General features: G+C 37.4%; 1 protein-coding gene and 1 long non-coding RNA gene across 18 annotated transcripts in view; one reads left to right on the top strand and one right to left on the bottom strand.

Moving 5' to 3' along the window:
* AGBL3 (AGBL carboxypeptidase 3) overlaps positions 1–21771 on the bottom strand; it is a 67471-nt gene that overhangs the window by 26042 nt on the left and 19658 nt on the right. For 7 of the 16 annotated variants that reach the window (XM_057304158.1, XM_044388479.3, XM_026511386.4 and 4 more), the window contains 8 exons: positions 17865–18003; positions 15706–16485; positions 11672–11834; positions 10401–10527; positions 9317–9417; positions 8992–9104; positions 8066–8132; positions 2657–2743 (listed from right to left, as the gene is read on the bottom strand). In XM_057304158.1, coding sequence (XP_057160141.1) covers positions 2657–2743; positions 8066–8132; positions 8992–9104; positions 9317–9417; positions 10401–10527; positions 11672–11834; positions 15706–16485; positions 17865–18003 — 1577 coding nt within the window. The other 9 variants (XR_006410850.3, XM_044388484.3, XM_048212812.2 and 6 more) reach the window with 8 other exon arrangements.
* LOC130542041 (uncharacterized) overlaps positions 1–21771 on the top strand; it is a 70119-nt gene that overhangs the window by 35544 nt on the left and 12804 nt on the right. For both annotated transcript variants that reach the window (XR_008956293.1, XR_008956294.1), the window contains exon 2: positions 2278–2317. This is a non-coding gene — a long non-coding RNA (uncharacterized LOC130542041). The remainder of the gene's footprint in view (positions 1–2277; positions 2318–21771) is intronic.

Raw genomic sequence — 21771 nt, 5'->3', positions numbered from 1 at the left:
ATCTCATTGAGAATAAAGATGAAGGTAAGAATATGAAATGAGTAAAAATATATAAAGAAAGATGAAAAATATTTTCTTAAAGTCCAGAGTAAGAGCATACACGTGACATTGCTTTCTACCTTGAAAAAGGAGTTGTCAGTAATGACCCAGCTAGACTAATGAGACCTAAAACACTGTAGAATTATGACAAATCCTGAGTAGTCTACAAATCACGTGACCAAACTTTGTTTAAAAAGTTTGCTTCCAAACTTTTGTTTCTGCATCTGTGGTATGTGGATATTATAAAGAATTTTCCAAAAGGGCAATGGAAAGGAAAAAAATATTGAAAACGTCATTATTTTTTTGCCAAGATGTTGTGCATATCAACTCATGATGAAGAGTGGACTATGAAATAGAGTTAAAAAGTAAAACCCCTTCTTTGTAGATAAATTTGGCCGCAAAAACCCTGATAGAAAAATGAAAGTATAAAAATCAAAAGTTGATTATTGAAGGCATAGAGAAAATTATACAAAGTTAAAAGTAGCAATATTATATAATCACTAGCATTTGGAGAGACAAGAGGTAAAATTAAGCTGGAGAAATTCACTTGCAATAAGACCTGATCTGATGAACTCAGTCATTTTTCGCTCTCTTCCCTTGATTGAAATGAGGCCGTAAGCCACAATAAACTATTACATCACCCTAGAGAAAATCACCAGGCCAGTGTCCTTATGAACACAATCCCCTAATTAATTCTAACCACGGTAATCTTTAATTGTTTGCTTTTGCTGAAAGTCTTCCAAATCAATCATTGAGAATGTCCTGGTAGAAATAAAGTTAACTTAGATACTTTAAATAACTTAAAAATATTAATTTTAGGATGTATGGATGTCTTACAAGAGTTCAGAACATGAATCTAAGGTGTCCTCTGGCATTGAACTCAGTTAAAATGATACTGTTCACTTTTTTTTTGCCAAAGATTAGAAAATAAGATCAATGGCTAAGAGCTCCTATTAGGTATGCAGCCTTTTCAAATGACCAAATGATGACTGTTTTCCATCTGGAAAATGCAACATTAAATATAGACTGATTCCATAAAAATTTTAAAGCTCCAATCAAGGAAGGGGAAATATATAAACAATATAAAGAAATTTATATTTTACATGAAATATAGCTTGGCTAGAAGAGAAAAAACATGTGAATATGTTTAGGAGAACTAAGTATGTGTCTCACAAAATCTACATACAAAAAAATAAACAATTCCCCCAAAGTCTACTTTGGTTATTGTGTCTAAAAAAGACAACACACAGATTGATTAGAGAGTTTGGTAAACAAACTTTTTTTATAATCTTGGCCCGGTCCCAAGCATACGCATGTTGCTTAGACTGCAGAATTTACGAACAAAAATAAGGTATCATTGTAAGACTATGCACTCTTACTCTAACAACGCACTAGACTGGAATGAAAATTTCTGCGGACTAGCTCGCACAAAGGAGTGCGCGCACACCGGGAACACGGGGGTAGCCCGCGGGCGGTGCCGGCGTCAGCTTCAGGGCCCCCATGCGGCCTAACGCTTGCAAGGTGTTAGCACCGAGGCGAAGGAAAGCGTGCCGCAGCGCTCCTGTACATGCATTTCTTTACAACTTCCTGTGACTACGTAATTCTTTCAAAATAAAACGTTTTTTTTTTTAAAAGGCTGTTTTTGTCTGCTTCTCCCCAAAGGCAAAATTTCTGACCTGGGTGTCTCTGGAGCTGGGGGTGGGGACAATGGCACTCTTCTCTCAGGGACACCTACAGCTCAGGTGGAGAGAGGGCAGCAGTCTCAGGCCTTCTCTGTTGGCCGAATCACCATTTTACACGCTAAGGCCAGGGCAGTTGAGGCCAAAATAGGTAATGCAGCACTCGCGGCAGAGTCTCCGTCTCACGAGTGGGGCCTGGGTATTAGAAGGGAGCCCTCGCCTCTGGGCTGCACTCACCTGGAACTTCGCCGCAACAACGGGGGCTGGCGGCAGGATCTGAAATACTGATGCCCTGCCCTCCTTGGGGAGATCGCCCTCTGACTGGCATCTGTGGAGAGAGGGGCCCTGTGTTCTCGGCTGCACTAGTCAGGACTGGAGTTTCAGTCTCATTGAGCTGGGGGGAGGGGACATCTTGATTTAAATCCCAAAGGCTCTTGCTGTTTTCTTTTTACCGAGTGTTAGATTTTCACAAATTGATGTTTTTTCATTTGCTGTCTGCCCTTAGGACAATTTCCAGAAACTTTAAATGTGTGTGTTGAATATCACCAATTTCTCCTAGGTGAATGGATTGCAGAGCTCCTCGTGCTGTCATGACGGAGGTCAGTATCACAGCACCATCTACTCTTACCCTCTTGTACTGCCATTTAATTTTTCTTTAGTTTTCTGTTTTATTTCTCCCCTAGATGTATCTTTGTAAGATGCCTCAAATACTTTTCAGAATAAGCAGTGAAATTTAAATACAGCACCTTAATAAAACCTACCTCTCATTTGTCACGGTTCTTTTGTGCTTTTATAAACAGGAAATAATATGAGCAAAGTCTTAACCATTAACTTTTCCTGGGGAAAAAATTAGGGTATAGGAAGTGTAACAAGGAATGACTTGCCATTCTCCTGCAACCGGTTTTTCAAAAACTGTTAATAACCAGATCAATGCGTACCTCTTGCTCTTCTCCAATGTTTTGATGACTTGCTATGACAGAATTTCTTTCCTTCTTTGTGTTCAGGTGTTTTTTCTTGTTTTTTATCTAAATAAAAGAATCATATTTAAAATCAAGATTTAACACATCAAAGATAGTATGTATGCGGACATAAAACGATCTTAACACTTCCAGTTCTAGGAAGTACTTTTTCTATTCCTCTCGCCAAGCACAACTAAAAACACTGGGTATTATATAAAAATTAAACATAAGACGCTCTAAAAAGTGGAAAGCAAGCAGACTGGTGAGGGACCTCAGGAGCAGAGGAGCCGCGGATGGTGAGTAGATTCTGTGTTTTGTTTTTGCTTCATACATCGCAACTTTAGAGCTGGAGAAACCAGCAACCCAGAAATGCCAATAAGTGAATAAATAATGTCTGAAAACTTCCAAAATTTGATGAAAGACATGAATGTAAACATCCAAGAAGCTCAGTGAACTCCAAGATGAATTCAAAACCTATGATGAGATACATTATAATCAAATTTTCGAAGATAAAGAGAATCTTGAAAGTAGCAAGAGAAAAGCAAATTGTTACATGAAAGAATCCTCAATAAGATTATTAGATTTCTCGGGGCACCTGGGTGGCTCAGTTGGTTAAGCCTTAGACTCTTGGTTTCAGCTCAGGTCATGATCTCAGGATCATGAGATCGAGCTCTGCGTCAGGCTGCACGCTCTGCCCAGAGTCTGCTTGAAGATTCTTTCCCTCTGCCCCTCCTCTTGCACGCTCTAAGATAAATAAATCTTAAAATTACATTTCTCATCAGAAACTTTGGAGGCCAGAAGATAGTGCACCAACGTATTCAAAGTGCTTTTAAAAATGGCATAATTATCCTTCAAAAGTGAGGAAAAAATTAAGACATTCTGAGATGAACTCCCTCAGCTTTTGTTTGTGACCACTAGACACATTTTGCAAGAGATGTTCAAGGGAGTCCTGCAAGGTGAAATGAAAAGACACTGGACACTAACTTGAATCTGTAGAGAGAAATAAAGATCTCAAGGTAACAACAGGAAATTATAAAAGCTAGTCTATTTTTGTAACAATGGTTTTAAAGAGCACTTTTTGTTTTCCATATAAGAGACTAATACATTTAAAAAAAAAAGTTATTAATGCAGTTTCATCCTGCTGTGATCAGATACTGTGTAAGACAGCTTTTAAAATCTATTAAGATTTATTAATAACAGTTATATACCAACAAATTAGATAACCTAGATGAAAGGAGAAATTCCTAGAAACACAAAACCTAGCAAGACTATATTGCAATGAGAAAATATGAACAGATGAATAACTAGTAAGGAGACTGAATCAGTAATCAAAAATTTCCCAACAAGAACAAACCCTAGACCTGATGGCTTCATGGGAGAATCCTACCAAACATTTAAAGAACAAATACCAGTCCTTCTCAAACTTTTCTAAAAAACTCATTCTATGAGGCATTATTCTACCATGAAAGCCAGACAGACACAAGAAAAATTAAAGACCAGCATCTCTTATGAATATTAATGCAAAAAATCCTAAATAAAATACTAGCAAATTAAATTCAGCACCATATTAAAAGGACTGTACACAATGACCAAATAGGATTTATTCCTGGAATGCAAAGATGGCTCAACATACCAGGCTGATCAATGTAAACCACCACATTAACAAAATGAAGGAAGAGACCCCACATGATCATCTCAATTGATACAGAAAAGGCATCTGACAAAAGTCAACACCCTTTCACCATTAAACAGTCCCAACAAAAAAGGCATACAAGGAAACTACCTCAACACAATAAAAGCCATGTACAAAAAAACCTACAGCTAACAATACGTTCAGTGGTGAAGGCTGAAAGCATTTCCCTTAAGATCAGGAACAAGGCAAGGATGTCTGTTTTTATCACTTCTATTCAATACAATACTGGAAGTTCTAGCCAGGGCAATTAAGCATGAAAAGTGAGTAAAAGGCATTGAAATGGGAAAATAAGAAAATGTTCTCTGTAGATGGCATGATCTTATATTTTAAAAACCCTAAAGATTCCACAAAAAACGTGTTTGAAATCAGCCATGTAGCAGGATACAAAGTCAACACACAAAAATCAATTGTATTTTAATACGCAAAGAATAATTTGAAAAGGAAATTATGAAAAATGCCATGTACAATAGCATCAAAAAGAACAAAATACTTAGGACTGAACCAAGGAGGTGAAAGAACTGTACAATGAAAACTACAAAACACTGCTGAAAGAAATTAAAGACATAAAGTGTATCTCTTGTTCATGAAGTGTAAGCCTTATTATTAAAATATCAGTACTACCCAAAGCAATCTATGGATTTAATACAATCCCTATCAAAATCCCAGTGACCCTTTTTTGCAGAAATAGAAAAATCCATCTCTAATATTTATATGGATCCTCAAGGGACCCCAAATAGTCAACATAATCTTGAAAAAAAGGAACAGAACTGGAGGGCTTGTACTTTCTGCTTTCAAAATTTACTACAATGCTACAGTAAAAAAAACAAAACAAAACAGTGTGGTATTGGCATAAAGACAGACATATAGACCAAAGAAAAAGAAAAAAGAGCCCATAAATAAATCTTTGCATATGTGGTGAAATGATTTTTGTCAAGGTGCCAAGACCACTCAAAGGGGGGAAAAGACAGTCTTTTCAACAGATGGTGCTCAGAAAACTGGATGTCCACCTGCAAAAGAATGAAATTGGACCCTTACCTAATACCAAATACAAAAATTAAGGACCTAAACGTAAGACCTAAAAGGATAAAAGTCTTAGGAAAAAAATAGGACAAAACTTGACAATACTGAATTTGGCAATGATTTATTGTCTATGATACTGAAGGCCAACAGCCAGTAAGGGACTGAGGTCTTTAGCCCCACAGCCTCCAAAGAACTGAATTTTGTCAACAATTATGTGAGATTAAAAGTGGATCCTTCCTCAGGCCTTCAGATGAGACCATAGCCTGACCAACACCTTCACTGCACTCTTTTGAGAGACCTTAGACAGAAGCATCCAGCAAAGCCACTCCTGAATCCCTGTCTCACAGAAATGGTGCGATAATAAGTATGTGTTGTTTTAAGCTGCTGCTTCGGGTCATTTGTTACTCAGCAATAGAAAACTAATACATTTGTCTTATTCCATTCTGCTGTAACAAAATAACACAGAGTGGTTGACTGAAAATAATGGAAATTTATTTCTCATAGTTCTGCAGGGAAAAGATTGAGATCATTGTGGCAGTATGGTCAGGTGAGGGCTCTCTTTTGGTCTGCAGACTCCGAATTGTATCCTTATGTAGCAAAGGGACTAGGAATCTCTCTGGAGCCTCTTTCATAAGGTCCTAATCCCATTCAGAGGGCTCTGCCCTCATGACCTAATCACCTCCCAAAGGGCCTAGCTTCTAGTATCATCATATTGGGCATTATAACTTCAATATATGAATTTGGGGGAGACAGAAATATTCAGGCATAGCATTCTGTCTCAGGGCCCTCCAAATTCAAGTCCTTCTCTCTTGAAAAAATACATTCGTTCCATCCCATTCCAAGTTATGTGCTTCCCAAATACAGCGGTGGGATAGGCATAGGACAGACATTCCCAAAGGGAGAAATGGAAAAGAAGGATGTGGTGATGGATCCCAAATAAACTCAAAATCTGGCAAGGCAAACTCTTAAGGCTCAACAATAATCCTCTCTGGCTCAGTGCTCTGCCTTCAGGACCTACTGGGGTGGCGACATCACCCCTGCAGCTTGGCAGGGTGCTGCTCATGCCTGGCTCTCTGCCAGGGGCACTGCCCACAATGTAGCTCATGGCTCCAGGCAGCCTGCCTCCACGACCTCTATTAAAGGCCATCTGTCCCGTTGAAATCTAGGTGATGATGGCCCTCCTGATCTCTTAGTTACCTTTGAGGCCTTTTCTTTCTTGTCTTGCAGAACAGTGCACTTTTGCAAACAGACCTATGGTACCATACTGCGAAAGTATGAAGTAAGAAGTATGACAGCCTTCCTTCATTCTGTCTTCTCTCCAACCCCTTCAGTTCAAACTGGCAGTTTTCCTGATGGGGTGGCTGATTAGATTAGTTCTGTGGTGTGTACACACACACACACACACACTCTCTCTCTCTCTCTCTCTCTCTCTCTCTCTAACCTTCTTAACAAATAGTTGACCCTCCACATCCTTACTCTTCTCTTCTGAACACATGTTCCTATTTTTTGTAATACTGCAGGCTGAGAATTTTTTTAAATCTTCACCCTCTGGTTCCTCTGCTTAACAATTCCTTCTTCTCTCTCCTTGGTGTTTTACTATAAGCAGTCAGGAGGGGTCAAGCTGCTCTTCAACACTTTACAAAGGAATCTTTTCAGCTAAATATCCACTTTTATCACTCAAAAGTTCTACCTTCCATAAAACAATAGAACGCAAACGCAATTCAGCCCAATTCTTTACCATGTTATAGTCAGGATTAAAATTTTCTCCATCAGCCAATAACATGTTTGTTTCTGTCCTAGGCTTCATGAAAATTAAAATTTCCTCTAATATCCGTATTTTTACCAATGTTCTGTACGTGATTGTGTATTCTTTAAGAAGATGTAAGCTTGCTCTCTTTCCTTTCTGAGCCCTTACCAGAATCCCCTCCGGAAATTCCTGCATGGCAGTATCAGCATTTTCTAACACGCACTTCAAAACTGCCGGCCTCTACCCTTTATCCAGTTCCGAAGCCAGTTCCACATTTTTAGGTATTTGTTACAGAGGCACCCCACACTCGGTACTGAGAGTAGTGTCTTAGTTTGTCTTAGTCACCTCCTAATACCATGACCTTGAGGGGTAGGGTTTCAACATATGTGTCTGGTGGGGGCATAAACGTTCAGTACATAATACCACCTGAACCCCCTACTTCTCCTCCTATTCTAATTTCCTCCTTACGCCCTGACCGTTACCTGATACATCATATATTTTACTTATTTCTCGTTATTTTTTATTTCCACCAACTAGAATATAAGCAATGAAAGAGGATTTTTATCTCATTTTTTGTTCACTGCTCTCTCCCCAACACATGACTGAAGCTCAATATATAGTTGTTAAATAAAAGAAAAAATGAACATTGAATTTGCAGCGAGGTAATGTATGTTATGTGACCAACTCTCACAAACAAGTGGTGTGGCTTTTGAGAAGTAGGCTCTCTGGATCTTTAAAGAAAGGGTGTTAAAAATCCTAAGGATAGAAAATTTTATGATTTAAAGCTATGTCACATAATCAGAAAGTAACAGTTATTGCTATGTAATCATTACATAACTACAAGCATATTTTTGTCCGATTGTTAGTCACAATAAGAAGAGTACCTGTTTAGTATATCCATACCATAGGCAGAGAGTCTCAATCATACCTGAGAAGTTAACTTGAGAAGGTAAGTCTGAGACTCATTGGATTCTGAACTGTCGGAGCCTCGGCTACTACAAAAAATAATAAATAACTGATATAATAAATTATTTTAATTATTATTTGTATTTATAATTATATTTTATTTACATTTACAATGATTAACTTATTAATTTAATCTATATTGTATGTATAAAATAATAAATAATATTTTGGTGGCATTTTTAAAATTGCAACTGTTGCTTTTATTGTATTATTGGAATGGTAGAAATGTTTCTAATTATAAGAAGAATGTTTACACAGGTAAACATTACAAATAAATCTGTAAATATTACAAAGGGTAGATGCCATAGTTCTAGGCATCTCAGGGTATTAGAACAACAACGACTGAAATTGGAACACATCAAATATAAACAAATCCATGAGTTCAAAATGATACTCTCCATCTGCAGACAAACATATTAGTGACCTCGGGAGGTTGCAGGGGCACCAACTCAAAGTCTGAAAATTTATAAATAAAGGAAAAGAATCAAACAGTTGTTCTGTCTGTCCTATAGGAAACTGTACGAAATTAGTACCTTTGTTTTTCCAACAACATTCCCTTAGCATTAAATTTTGCATTTATTATTTGCTAATTTAGAGTGTGTGTGTGGCATCTCTGTAATGTGTCAATTCTCTGTGGGTCATGTCAGCATTAAAAACAATTTGAGTGTGTCTTTCACGGACAGGACATAATAGCTGCTCAATTAATATTACTTGAAGAAATAACTGAAGTCTTGATGAAGTTGGACCAAAGTGAAGTGTGTGAAAAGGTTTTCCTCCACCTGTAGTTGGGATTCTCTGCTGAGACTGAGAATTTCATAGCCTCCTGTTACCATAAAGAGCACAGTAACACAGCACCGCAGTTACGTTACCTCCGCCACCCTGACTTACCTAGACTCCAGATCCAGTGGCACTTCCTTCAGAGAAGTATCTGAATCCTCAAGGATTTTCTCCAAGTTTATATGTTTTTCCATTTCTTCTAATTCTTTCAGGCACTGATAATACTAGAGGAAAATGATAAATTATAAATTAACTATTTCCTAATTAAACGAACTGAATATTTACAGACACCCGGAACAATAGCTATGGGGACATCAAGTACCAGAAACCTCAAACACTTAGGCTATTAAAAGAAAAAACCTGCCATAGGCCCTTAGTTAGGTTATGTTATCTGATAAATTTGAGTTTGAGGCATTACCAAATGGACTTTGCTTACCTTGGTTCGGTCTGGATCACAGTAGTCCAAGAGAGAATCACAAAAATGATATCCCATTGACTCCAAGTCTTTTGTGTTGAAATGAGTGCCCCGTTTATTACCTAAAACATCAATAAGTTTACCCACCATTGAGGATGAATTAGTCATTTGTCCTTAACAGGTCGGCCTAAACTATAAAACAGTATAAACAAACATCTGATATGATTCTATATCCTGTCCTTTGGATTTTCTTCTCCAGGCAGATCATTTAATGGCTGATTGCTTTCTCTCCTTCCGTCTCCACACCTGGATCAAAGCTGACTTAACACATATTAGTCTCTGTCGTAAGGCAGGAGAAAATTTAATAAGGAATTACGGGATACTTGGTCACCAGTTATAAACATGCTCATAATCACTTAGTGAAAAACTTACCCAAGTTATTTTAATGTTTTCATCATCATAGATAGTGTTGTATCAGTTTCAAGGTGCTTTAAAAAACAGAAATTACACATGTGGATTTCTAGCACTTTAAGTCAATAAATTTTCTAAAAATGTAACAATTATCTTAATATGGAGCATTCTAAGGGTAAGCTAGATGTGACTAAAAGATTTCTTAAATCGAACTAGAGAGCACACTTTTATTTTTAAAGGAACTGAGTGCTTCCGTTAAAATATAAATTGGCCCCCTTAATGAACCCCAAACAAACCCAGTCTACTTTGACTTGCAAATAGCAAATCCACCAAAAACATTTCTATCTGGATATTTTAAGTAGGAGCATTGCTTTTTCTTGAAATCCCCAATCATCTGTAAGGACTCCTTCTTAAAAACAAAACAGAAACAAGCAATTAGAGATTAGTTCACGAAATGACCAATTAGGTATTCTAGCTACATGTTAACGCCTCGTTTTCTAGACAAGGGGAGATGATGAGATGGACACAGAGCGGTAGTTTGTTCATCCTGTATATGGAAGCGATTGGACACCAGCACGTATCTAAGTGGGAAGAAAGTGCCCACTATCACATTGTCCACATTATTAATCTCACATTAGAAATGTGTCTTTGGTTTAAAGCTCTGAGAGCCGTGAATGAGAACACTTGGTCTTACCCAGGGTAGATCCACAAAAAGTAGCCTCCATGGTAAAACTGTTCCTGATTCCCATTTTCCACATCACTACCCTTCCTGTTCCCTCTTTGCTCTTCTGAACATTAAACTTGCAAGCTGAGAATGAAAACTGAAAAGAAGCAAAGACAAATGAGAAAATGTGTTTTTCTGAGGACAATGTCTTTCTCAGGAAGTAGGGCTGAAAATGAGAAAGTAGTGCAAATGCGGTTATTCTCTCTAAAGCTTCCGGGGCTGCTTTTATTTCCGAGCCAGTGGAAAGAACTCATTTTAAGGATGACATATTTACATTTCTCAGAAGTACAGATTTGAACGCTGGCAATAAATTTTACATTTTATATATAATCTATGCATTCAAAACCCGTTAATTCTTGATACTGGTGGGATAAGCTCTTATACTTTAAAAAACTTATAGGAAAGAGCTTAAATATGTTTAGGAATAAAGATTAACGTAGAGGTTTTGAATAAAATAAGGATGCTTTATTTTCACAAGCTCGATCATTGGAAAGCTGTCCTGAAAGATTGCTACAATGTCAGTACCTATAAAAAGTTTTTGCAATTTTATTTATTTACAATAAAATTAACTTGTGTTCCATTCTGAGTTTGACACATGTATGGATTTGTGTAGCCTCTACCACAATCCGAATACAGGCCAATTCCATCACCTCGAAAAAACTCCCTCGTGCTGCTCTTTTGCAGTCACAAGTATTTATTTTGAAGCTTCAGTAAATGGTATCTTTCTCAGGTTTGGTTTCCAACTGTTCAGTGTGAGTATAAAGAAATGCAGTTCATTTCTGAGGGGGGACCTTGTCATGTAGGACGTTGCTAAACTCACTCATTAGTTCTAGGAGGGTTTTTTGGTGCATTACTTTGGATTTTCTATGAAGATAATCATGTCATATTTATTCCAAAGTGTCTGCCTTTTCTTTCTTTCTCTTGTCTTTCAGCACTCAGAACCTCCAGCATAAGCCTGAATCGAAGGGGTAAGGGTGGCTATCCTGGTCTCGTTCCTGACCTTATGAGGAAAACAGTCTTTTATCATTAGGTGTGGTGGGAGGATAAGGCGCATTTTTTTCTTCACATTTCAAATTACTGGTCTCTAAACATTCCACATAGTTGCTTTTTTATGGTCAATTATAAAAGCCGGTCCAAAGAACTAAATCAAAAAGCAGTTTACTGAATAAGATGATCGATTCTGCAGTCTCACGTGGGCAACATGTAATAAAGGAAAAGTTAAAAATCTTAAATGGTCTTACTTTATCTGGACAATTTTTGCTCAGCATAAGTGGAAAGATTCGTTGCTGTAAGTATAATGCTTTACATCTGTCACTACCATCACAGCCATACATGAAGATGTTCTCTTTTCTACTATGGCCATGAAGGTCACAATATAAAATAACCTCTCGTTTCTCCATTAATCTACCGAGAAAAAAAAAGAATAAGTTACTAAATGAGTTACTAAATTTTACCTCTGCCTTTTTCTATGGATTTGTAAGTCTAATATCCAAATAAACAGAATTTCTTATGTCCTCACTTTCAACTTCTTTTTCTTATCCATACCGCATATTAACAATTTTAAGACACCTACAATAATTTCCTATTAGCTACATATAGAATATGAATGCTTACTGTCCATGATAAGGGCAAAATTTACCTTACTCCCAAGACTCTCCAACAGGATCCCTCTGCTTTATTATTCTGGCTTCCATCATACAAAGAAAACAGCTCACTCCTACTTTGCCCATTAGCTTTCACAGAGATTCTTCCTGACTAGAATACCTCTCTTCATCTCGTGAAGTGCAAATACTTCCTCTCATCCCTCAAGGCTGACTTCATGTCTCACTTCCTAACTAGTCAAGGCCACAGATTTTTCTTTCTTTGAATTCCTATAGCACATAATATTGGTACTATTTGCCTGACACAGGCCTTGGAAAGTTTTCGGATTTTTGATATTTAATCTTGTTAAGGGTAAGAAATGCTTCAAATCATCTAGAAGAGTGTTATGCACACAAGTACCCAAATATTTGTTAAAAACTGAGTACCTGACAACCTGGTACTGAAGCTAATTATTCTACAACCCTTGATTAAAGTGGTAAATATTATTTTGAGAAAAATGGTATCAAAGTTTGAATTGTTTTTCTGGTAAATTTCTAATAAATAAGGAAATTAGTACACATTTCTTAGGAGCACAATCCTTAGTTTGTATAACTTAGGCATTCAATGAATACTTAAGCAATAAAAAATAAGCCCCCCAGGGACACTTGGGTGGCTCAGTCAGTTAAGTGTCTCCCTTTGGCTCAGGTCATGATCCCAGCGTCCGGGGATTGAGTCCCGCACCTGGCTCCTTGCTCAGCGGGGAGCCTGCTTCCCACTCTGCCTGCCTTGCTCGCTCTGACAAATAAGTAAAATCTTAAAAAAATATAAGCTCCCCAAACTGATTGATGAAAATAACTAATGGAGAGGCTTTAAATAAGTTAAAAAAAAAAAAAAAAAAGGAGTGGTGGTATTAAGGCGGTAGGATGATGGGTGTTTTTTGCTTTTTTTTTCATATTTCTAAACTTTATGCATTAAACAACCAATATTTTATATACTATTTGTTATACCTGGAAGGATAAATACCAAAATGTTAGCAATGGTATTTGTAGTAATATAAAATATATTAATTTTATAACAAAAATATTAAAACCTAAAATCAAAATATTCAAAGCATAGCTCTATTAGGAATAATACTCCTTTAAACTATAGCGAAATCCCAAAGTGAGGTCTGTTACATGTATTAATTGATTGCCCTTTTCTTATTTGGTGCCCAATAAATTCTAATTGATAACATAAGTCTGACATAAAGCCACTAAATAATCATTACAAGTTTTTAGAAAACTAAGCAGATTATAAATTATAAAGCAAGATAATCAATTTAGGGCCTTAAATATGAAATACACTGAACATTTTTTAGCCAACATTTCCCCAGTTTTAATGATCTTTCAGTTTCTTCAAAATAAACTTCTCAGTAATTCCCAAAGATACCTCATTATTTCCAAAAGGTCTAATTTTACATGAATTTTACATGAATTTAAATCACTTGAGAAATGGCTTGTGTCTTTTTTCTTACCCACAGGTTAAGATATTCTAAGTATCTTATACTACGCATCCTATACTAAAATTTACTCTTTCTTATTTTCATATTCTTTAAATATACTAAATCTTAGATATACTTACAGCTGTTTGCCTTCCCACACATATGTGACTTCTTATTCTACTTACCTAACTATGATTAATTGCATTAAGGCAGTTTTCTTTCTTGGAAGTCTTTCTGAAACTAACTGAATGGATTCCTGCCTTAACCCTCTTACAAGGCAATGTGAGAAGAATGGAGACATTTAGAGTATTTTCCATAGAGACAAGACAAAGGGCCTTGGCCTACGATCCATCTGTGTTGGACGAGGGACCCTTAATGTCACACAGCACTAAGTAGATATAGATATTCTAATCAGCTTCCTTCCATATATATATATATATATTTTATATATATAAAATATATATTTTTAATTTTAGAATAATTTTAGATTACACAAAATTTGCAAAAATACTAGTGTGTTTCCATACACCCCTCACCCAGTTTCCCCTAATGTTAACATATTACATAACCATGGTACAGCGTTCAAAAATGAAGAAATCAACATTAGTACACCACTAGTAACTAAACCCCCAACCTTATTTGGATTTCACTAGTTTTGCCACTAATATCTTTTGTGTCCCAGAATCCAATCTAGGGTACCACATTGCACTTCACTCTCTTTGTTGTTTGACCTCCCCAGGAAAATAAGGAAGTCATGGGTTGTTTTTTTATCACTTAACATTTCTCAGATAACTTCAGGGAATCCTGGAGTCCACATTTGTGAGGGATATGAAAACAAGAGTTTTCAGTCCTTTTTGTGGGGATCTGCACTTCACTCCTTCCGTGTCTAAGAAGATAAAAGGATTAACGTTGAAGTGAAAGTTAAGGCTGAACTGAGATATCTGGGGCCATGCTTCTCGGTGCTTCTAAAGCCTGTCAGCAACTCTGAAGGACTAGAGGTATCCCTGAGGGCCTCAGCCCTGAAACAGGGTTCTTGTACTTGTACTAGGGGCCCTGGTAACAAAGTGGGATCAGGATATAGACACTCTCTATAATAGTACTTATTATTGTAAATATTTGAATAATCCTAAAGAGTTTACAAAGAGTTTTTACATCTATATCTGATTCATTAGCAACTTTTTAATTTTTTATATGTGAGCTAACACAGTACATTTAGAGCTTTCAATGCTCCATATTTTATTCTGAGCACTTTATTGATAATACTCTCATTTAATCCTCCTGCCTATAAGTATTATTATTACCATTTTATAGAAGAGAAAACTGAGGCTTAGATTTGCTTGTAAATTGTTCAAGGTCACACAGTAAATGATATAGCAGGATTCCAATCTGATATTTTAATCCACTCCACTCTTAGCCAAAAAGGTTAAGGGGCTTTGGACTTAGAATGGGGTTCTGTGACTCCAATAAATCTTTTTGCTCTAGCACATTCCTATTTCTGATTGTTCTCACCTGAATCTATTGAAGAATTCACCCATTCAACAAATATTTAATATAATGTGCATTTACTGTTCTGGATTCTTTGAAAAATTTAAAGCTATTCAATTTTTTTCTGGGGGGAAAGAAGACTATTATTCATCAAGGTTTTAAAAACTATGTAACGTCATAGTCAAAAGACTTATCAGAGCACACTTACCACCAAGAGCACTGAGTAATGTACAGAATTGTCAAATCACTATATTGTACACCTGAATCTAATATAACATTGTATGTTAACCATACTGAAATTAAAATAAAAACTTAATTTTAATAAAAAGGCTCATCATAGAGCAATGTATGATCGACATAGTGCCAAGAAGCCCTGTGAGATAGAATTAATTTTCACATGTAACAGATTCAAGCATCCCGAACTAAAAATCAGTGTTACCGTTAGCTTTAACAAAAAACCAGATCTGGGATATGCAAATTTAACTATTAGTTTCACAAAGCGATTAAAATGTTCTAGAAATTTATTCATTTAAGAAAAGGCTAGTGAATCCAGTGGCATAATGCCAGAAAAAAAGAGTGGAAAGATCGGGGAAAAAATTTAGTAGCTATAGTTGAACTATCAGTTAAGCTATCTTAAAAGCTAGAGTAAAATGAATGGGACGATGGGAGCAAAAATCTCACTAGCAAGTTTACTAAATAAGCAGAGAGGTAATTTGAGGCTTATTTTACCTATGGATCATGTTCCGGGTATACCAAACAGAAGGAAAGGATTCCTTCAGGAGAGATGTATAGTTACGGTTTAAATCTCGTCCAGCTAAGGAACAACGGTAATTTCCCACAATCACACCATCTGGATTCAGCATGGGTACCACCTTGAAGATGAAAGTGTCCCGAAGCAACTGCGCATCACTCGAGTCTCCTAAAATATAATCTAGGAAGCCTTTCATGATCCAAGAGCTGTTGGTTTCTCCTGGATGTACCCTTGCAGTCAAAATCACAGCCTTTCGCTTTCTTGAGTCAGTGTTCTTCAAGGGAGTAGTGATTGTTAAAACATACACCATGTTCCTAGCAATTGTGTGGCACAAGACGCGTATTTTACAAAACTTTGACCGTACTGAGTCATGATTGATAGTAGAAAGGTATTCTTGCAGGTTGGTGTAAGTATATGGATAGCAGTGAGCAAAGTAGCAGGTATCTTTGTTGTGTGGAAATTGAAATGTCCATGTAAGAGAGAAATAATGGCGCCCCTCTTGTCCCTGGTTGTTCCTGTAATACTTGATTTGGTCTCCTATTCTCTGCCAGCCAATATTATGAGTCTTGGCTTCCTTTTCAGAATAAAACAGCGGGCGCATACCCCGATTGTAAAGGCTAGCAGGCTTAGTGAAATTGATTATAGTGAATCTGTAGACTATTCCTGCTTGGGTATTAGTGACTTGGAAATAGTACCACTGGGTGTGTTTGTTTGTGAAGAGGTCAGGGCGCACAGTCAACTGGTATTCATATTCTGCCCTAATACACAAAAAGGAAGGAAGAAAAAAACACGTAAAAATGTAAAAATGACATTCAGGTTTAAATTAAATAAGGACAATTATTTTACTTTTACCTATTCACAGAGAGCCTGTTTTCCTGAAGTTGTTTATTTAGGCAGCATCCGATAGTGAGCAATTGTAAAAGATAAAAGTTTTGAAATTTTCTCTTTTATTGGATGTGAAACTGCTTCTCTGCTAGTTCTCTAAAGGCTTTTTATTTTTTTGTAATTCAAGAGAGCACATTAAAATGGGCATTTGATAAAAAATTCTATATTTCAACCCAATTATGTTTCCTATAAAAGAAATGATTAAAGAGCTCTTGGAATTAAAATCCAATGTCCCTTTTTTTTTTTTATTTCAGATATATAGTCTGGTTTCTATTAGATTCAAACTCTAGGTATCTGAAATACTATCACTGAGAGAGGTTTAAAACATATAAATTAATGCAACCACATGCATTAAAAAATTTGAAACTTGGGGCACCTGCGTGGCACAGCAGTTAAGCATCTGCCTTTGGCTCAGGGTGTGATCCCGGTGTTATGGGATCAAGCCCCACATCAGGCTCCTCTGCTGGGAGCCTGCTTCTTCCTCTCCCACTCCCCCTGCTTGTGTTCCCTCTCTCGCTGGCTGTCTCTATCTCTGTCGAATAAATAAATAAAATCTTTAAAAAAAAAAATTTGAAACTCTTCGAGGACTGTATTTGGTAACTATTTGTATTTCCCATACTTAGTCACCAAAGATACTTAAAGGTTAAAATATTTTTACTGGCATGTTTGTTTTATACACATATACACACACGATCCTACTGGGTTAGATGTGACTTTACCAAGTAACCTTCTATTCCATCAGCACTATGTACTTCCATTGTGTGTATGTGTGTGTTATTAACAGTGACCTACGAATAGGTGAAATGAATAATGCGAAACCAGAGCTGTTGCATCTAGGTGATGGGTATATGATGGTTAATGGAGAACTAAATTATTCTCTGTACTTAAATTTTTTTATCGTAAAAGTTTTTTAAAGAATGCCCTTGGATAGCATGCATGTTCCCAAACATATTTTACGGAACATTCGTCCCAAATACTATCCTACTAAAAAGTCTGAGAAGCAGTGTGTTTGTGTCTCTATGACAATTCATATTGGCTTATTAAAATGTATAGTACAGAAGCCTGTTTGACTCAAGTTCAGAGTATTTGAGTCCAGAATTTGAACCTTTCATACCCCCTTCATAATCATCTCTAATTGACATCATACCTCAAGGAATTGCATTTATGAATATTAAGACTTTAATGTACCTAATGCAGAAAATAATAAACAGTTGAAGGTCTAACTCCTCAAATAAAGATAATTAAAACCTACACTTTGACTACCTTCTGTAGATTTCCACTCTCAAACCTTGCTTCAAATGTCAAAGTATTGTCATAGTTATCCACAGGTTGCTTCAGGGGTGTTCGGTTGCCCCCTACTCGGGAATACACAAAACAGGGCTCCTTGTAAGCTGAGAACAGAAGAAGACCATAAGTATATCAAGCCATGTCTCAAGTATACAGATTACTCTCCATAGAGCTTGGAGCCACAGTATAATTGAAATGTCACTAACGATTTTAAATTTTAAAGTAATTTGACACTAACATACAGATCTGTTGAAATAAGAAAGTCTCTAAGAGTATTTGGACTAGAAAAGCAATGCCCAAAATAAATTCATGTATTTCTCACATTAAAAATATTTATTCTGCTTCTGATTATTTTGGAGTAATTGGTCCTGAACTTGCCCTTTCACTATAAATAACTATAAAGCTGGACCAAAGAAAATGAGATGTTTTCATACATCTGGATAACATATAGACTAGAACTATAAAGAATGTTTGAAAAAAAAATATACAAAGTAAGGCCACGTCTAACGCTGGCTTTCTTCCTGGCAATACTGTCTGACTACATCTTAAGAAGGTGGCACTGAAGGCTAGTCGTAGAGCAGTCCTACTGACGGAAACAGAGCTAAAGTGGCCAAGAGAGCTCAGTGGAGAGCAGACTGCAATCTCTCTGTTCTGAGACAGAGGCTAGGATTCGGCCACTGCGGCTCTGACTCTCAGAAGAGTCACAGAAAACCGCCAGGGAAATCCACCAGAGAACAAAACCCCAGAAATGCCAGTTCACTTTGTGCCCATCCCCATCCCCCCGCACAGGGGATGGGGTGACTCTACCCAAACAGGGTTGCCTGAGTTTCAGCACGGCAGGCCCCTCCCCCAGAAGGCAGGCTGAAAAATCAAGAAGCCCACATCCCTAAGGTCCCTATAAAACAAGTGCACACTGCCTGGGTCCTGGTCAATAATTTGGGCTCTGGGCATGCCCGCAACCTCTCCTCATCAGAATGATGATGAGAAATCCTGCCAAACAAAGAAAAGATACAGAGTCTGTGGTCTCTGCCAAAGAACTGACAGATATGGATATAACCAAATTGTCAGAAATGGAGTTCAGAGTAACAATGGTCAAGATGATATACAGACTTGAAAAAAATAGTAACGAAAATATTAACGAGAATATAGAATCTCTAAGGGTGGAAATGAGAGTGAAACTGGCAGAAATTAAAAATGCTATGAATCAAATGCAGTCTAAACTAGATGCTCTCATGGCCAGGGTAAATGAGGCAGAAGAATGAATTAGTGAATTGGAGGATGGGATGGTAGAAGAAAAAGTTATAACAGAAACTTGGCTCAAAAAACTCCAATCTCAAGAATGTAGATTACGGGAGATTACTCAATGAAACGTTCCAATGTCAGAATCATCGGCATTCCTGAGGGGGTGGAGAAAGAGAGAGGTCTAGAAGAGATATTTGAACAAATTGTAGCTGAGAACTTCCCTAAGCTGGCGAGGAAACAAGAATTTGTGTCCAAGAGGCAGACAGGACCCCTCCCAAGATCAATGAGAACAGACCTACACCATGTTGCATCATAGTGCATTCACAATTAGATCCAAGGATATAGTATTGAAAGTGGCCAGGGGGAAGAAAATCCTTACATACAGAGGGAAGAATATGAGAATAATGTCGGACCTGTCTACAGGGACATGGCAGACCAGGAAGGGTTGGCAAGGTATTTTCAAAGCTCTATCTGAGAAGAATATGCAGCCAAGGATCCTTTATCCAGCAAGGCTGTCATTCAGAATTGATGGAGAGATAAGAACCTTCCAGGATCGGCAGAAACTGAAGGAAGTCATAACCACCAAACCACCCCTACGTGAGATATTAAGGGGGCGGGGGTTCTATAAAAGTAAAAAGGCCCCAAGAGTGATACAGAACAGAAATTTACAATCTGTAGAAACAAAGACTTCACAGGCAACATGACATCATTAAAATCATCTCTCTCAATAATCACTCTCAATGTGAATGGCCTAAATGCTCCCATAAACGCCACAGAGTTGCAGATTGGATAAAAAAGATGACCCATCCATTTGCTGTCTACAAGAGACTCATTTTGAACCTAAAGATATATCGAGACCATTTTTCATGCCAATGGACCGCAAAAGAAAGCTGGGGTAGCAATTCTCATATCAGACAGATTAGATTTTAAACTAAAGAGTGTAGTTAGAGATATAGAAGGACACTATATTATTCTTAAGGATGTATCCAACAAGTGGATATGACAATTATAAATATCTATGCCCCCAACAGGGGAGCAGCCAGATACACAAGCTAACTCTTAACCAGAATAAAGAGACATAGATAATAATACGTTAATAGCAGGGGACCTCAACACTCCGCTCTCAGCAATAGACAGATCATCTAAGCAGAAAATCAACAAAGAAACAAGAGCTTTGAATGACATACTGGACCAGATGCCTCATAGATATATACAAAGCACTACACCTTAGAACAACAGAATACTCATTCTTTTCGAATGCACATGGAAGTTTCTCCAGAATAGACCATATTCTGGGTCACAAAACAGGTCTCAACAGATACCAAAAGACTGAGACCATTCCCTGAATATTCTCAGGCCACAATGCTTTGAAACTGGAACTCAAGCACAAGGAAAAATTTGGAAGAAACTCAAACACTTGGAAACTAAGATCCATCCTGCTTAAGAATGATTGGGTAAACCAGGGAATTAAAGAAGAACTTAAGCAATTTATGGAAACCAATGAGAATGAAAACACATTGGTCCAAAACCTATGGGACACTGCAAAGGCAGTCCTAAGGGGAAAATACATAGCTGTCCAAGCCTCACTCAAAAGAGCAGAAAAACCTAAAATGCAGTTTTTATATTCTCGCCTCAAGAAGCTGGAGCTGGAACAGAAGAACAGGCCTAACCCACGCCTGAGAAGGCAGGTGATCAAGATTAGAGCAGAGATCAATGAATTAGAAGCCAGGAGCACAGTAGAGCAGATGAACAGAAATAGAAGCTCGTTCCTTGAAAGAATAAATAAGATCGATAAGCCACTGGCCAGACTTATTCAAAAGAATAGAAAAAGGACCCAAATTAATAATATTATGAATGAAAGGGGAGAGATCACGACCAACACCAAGGAAATAGGAAAGATCATTAGAAACTTTTATCAACAGCTTTATGCCAATAAATTAAACAACCCGGAAGAAATGGATGCCTTCCTGGAAACCTATAAACTACCAAGACTGAAACAGGAAGAAACTGCTTATCTAAAGAGACCGATTAATCATGAAGATTGAATTAGTGATCAGAAACCTCCCAAAAGGGGCACCTGGGTGGCACAGCGGTTAAGCGTCTGCCTTCGGCTCAGGGCGTGGTCCTGGCATTGTGGGATCAAGCCCCGCATCAGGCTCCTCCGCTATGAGCCTGCTTCTTCCTCTCCCACTCCCCCTGCTTGTGTTCCCTCTCTCGCTGGCTGTCTCCATCTGTGTTAAATAAATAAATAAAATCTTAAAAAAAAAAAAAAAAAAAAAGAAACCTCCCAAAAAAATAAGAGTCTAGGGCCTGACGGATTCCCCAGGGAATTCTACCATACATTCAAAGACGAAATAATACCTATTCTCCTGAAGCTGTTTCAAAAAATAGAAGGCAAACTACCAAACTCATTCTATGAGGCCAGTATTACCATCAAAAAGGAGAATTACAGACCGATATCCCTGATGAATATGGACGCCAAAATTCTCAACAAGATCCTAGCTAATAGGATCCAACAGTACTTTAAAAGGATTATCCATCATGACCAAGTGGGATTCATACCTAGGATGCAAGGGTGGTTCAACATTTGCAAATCAATCAGTGTGATCATATCAACAAGTGGAGAGTCA

The sequence above is a fragment of the Ursus arctos genome, unplaced genomic scaffold, assembly GCF_023065955.2.
Source record: "Ursus arctos isolate Adak ecotype North America unplaced genomic scaffold, UrsArc2.0 scaffold_3, whole genome shotgun sequence".
Lineage (NCBI taxonomy): Eukaryota > Metazoa > Chordata > Mammalia > Carnivora > Ursidae > Ursus > Ursus arctos.
Note: the sequence above shows the minus strand (reverse complement) of the source record. Positions and strands in the feature narration are given on the sequence as shown.